Here is a 1,531-nt window from a genome sequence, read left to right as displayed (position 1 = left end):
CACAGCGATGGCCGCAGGGCCCAGTGGGCAGACTGCTCCTCACCTGGGGCTTTGGCAGGGAACAGGGCATGGAGCAGGAGGTTGAGCAGAGCCTGCGGGACTGGGCAAGGATGTCTGAGCAGATGTCCCTGGGCACAGGGCATGGGGTACAGGGCGGTCTAGGTAGATCCTGGAGCAGCTGCAGGGGGCATGGGTCAGGGTGTGTGTGAGTCAGGGGCCTGCAGCTCCTACCCTGAGCCCAGGCTGACTGTGCATCTCTCTCAGGGGGCACCATGGAGTCAGGCCTGGGGGCCTCTCCTGGCAGGGCTGCGGGGCACAACTGGACACAGGTGAAGGTGTTTGTGCTGCAGGGCTTCTCCGAGCACCCCGAGCTGCGGCTGCCCCTGCTGGGCTGCTTCCTGGCCCTGTACGCCCTGGCGCTGGCGGGCAACACCATCATTCTTGTGCTGATCAGCTGCAGCGCCAGCCTGCGCAGCCCCATGTACTTCTTCCTGTTCAACCTGGCCTCCATGGACGTCATCTGCACCTCGTCCGTGCTGCCCAAGACACTGGTGGGCCTGGTGTCAGAGACGGAGAACACCATCTCCTTCCCGGGGTGCATGGCCCAGCTCTTCTTCCTCGTCTGGTCCCTGTCTGGAGAGCTGCTGCTGCTCACGGTCATGGCCTATGACCGCTACGTGGCCATCTGCCACCCGCTGCACTACAGCTCCATCATGAGCCCACGGCTGTGTGGGGCTCTGGCCGCGGCTGTCTGGACCATCTGTGCCATCAATGCTTCTATAAATACCGGGCTGACGGCTCGTCTGAACTTCTGTGGCTCGAACCTTATTACACACTTCTTCTGCGAGATCCCCCCGCTGCTCCTGCTCTCCTGCAGCCCCACCCTCATCAACAGCATCATGACAGTCCTGGCCGACATCTTCTATGGGGTCATCAACTTCATGCTCACGCTGGGGTCCTACGGCTTCATCATCGCCAGCATCCTGCGCATCCGCTCGGCCGAGGGCAAGCGGCGAGCTTTCTCCACCTGCTCCTCCCACCTGCTGGTGGTCTCCTTCTACTACTCAGCCGTGTTCTGTGCCTACATCAGCCCGGCCTCCAACTACAGTCCTGAGAGAAACAAAGTCTCTGGAGCACTGTACACCTTGCTGAGCCCCACCCTGAACCCCATCATCTACTCTCTGCGGAATGCTGAAGTCAAGCAGGCCCTGAGGAGACTCCTTAATCTCTGCAGATGCTAATGCCATGTACAAGCTCTTCTGCCAGTGGATTTCCTCCCTCTCTCCACCCCCCAGTCTCCCTGAGACCAGGCTTGTAGATGTGAGACTGGCCAGCACCCTCTTGTCAGCCTAGCATGGGTGCTGGTCATTGTAGCTGAGCCAGGACACCTGGACACCCAGGAAGCCTCAATGGGACTCGTGGCCCCAGGTGGGTAGGTGCTCTTTTACCTGGAACAGGAATCATCACCCTTGCTGGCCCCTGACCTTCACCCTATAAGGCCTCTCTCCTCCCTTCTCCTCAGTGCCAGGAC

General features: G+C 60.6%; 1 protein-coding gene across 1 annotated transcript; it reads left to right on the top strand.

Moving 5' to 3' along the window:
* Nucleotides 1–272: 272 nt before the first annotated feature.
* On the top strand, nucleotides 273–1,241 carry LOC311178135 (olfactory receptor 13A1-like; the record flags this gene model as incomplete). Its single annotated transcript, XM_084244512.1, has 1 exon — nucleotides 273–1,241. One exon carries the CDS (start codon nucleotides 273–275, stop codon nucleotides 1,239–1,241), a length of 969 nt encoding a protein of 322 aa, XP_084100638.1.
* Between the last annotated feature and the right edge of the window lie 290 nt (nucleotides 1,242–1,531).

The sequence above is a fragment of the Talpa europaea genome (assembly GCF_964194135.1).
Source record: "Talpa europaea genome assembly, chromosome: 10".
Lineage (NCBI taxonomy): Eukaryota > Metazoa > Chordata > Mammalia > Eulipotyphla > Talpidae > Talpa > Talpa europaea.
Note: the sequence above shows the minus strand (reverse complement) of the source record. Positions and strands in the feature narration are given on the sequence as shown.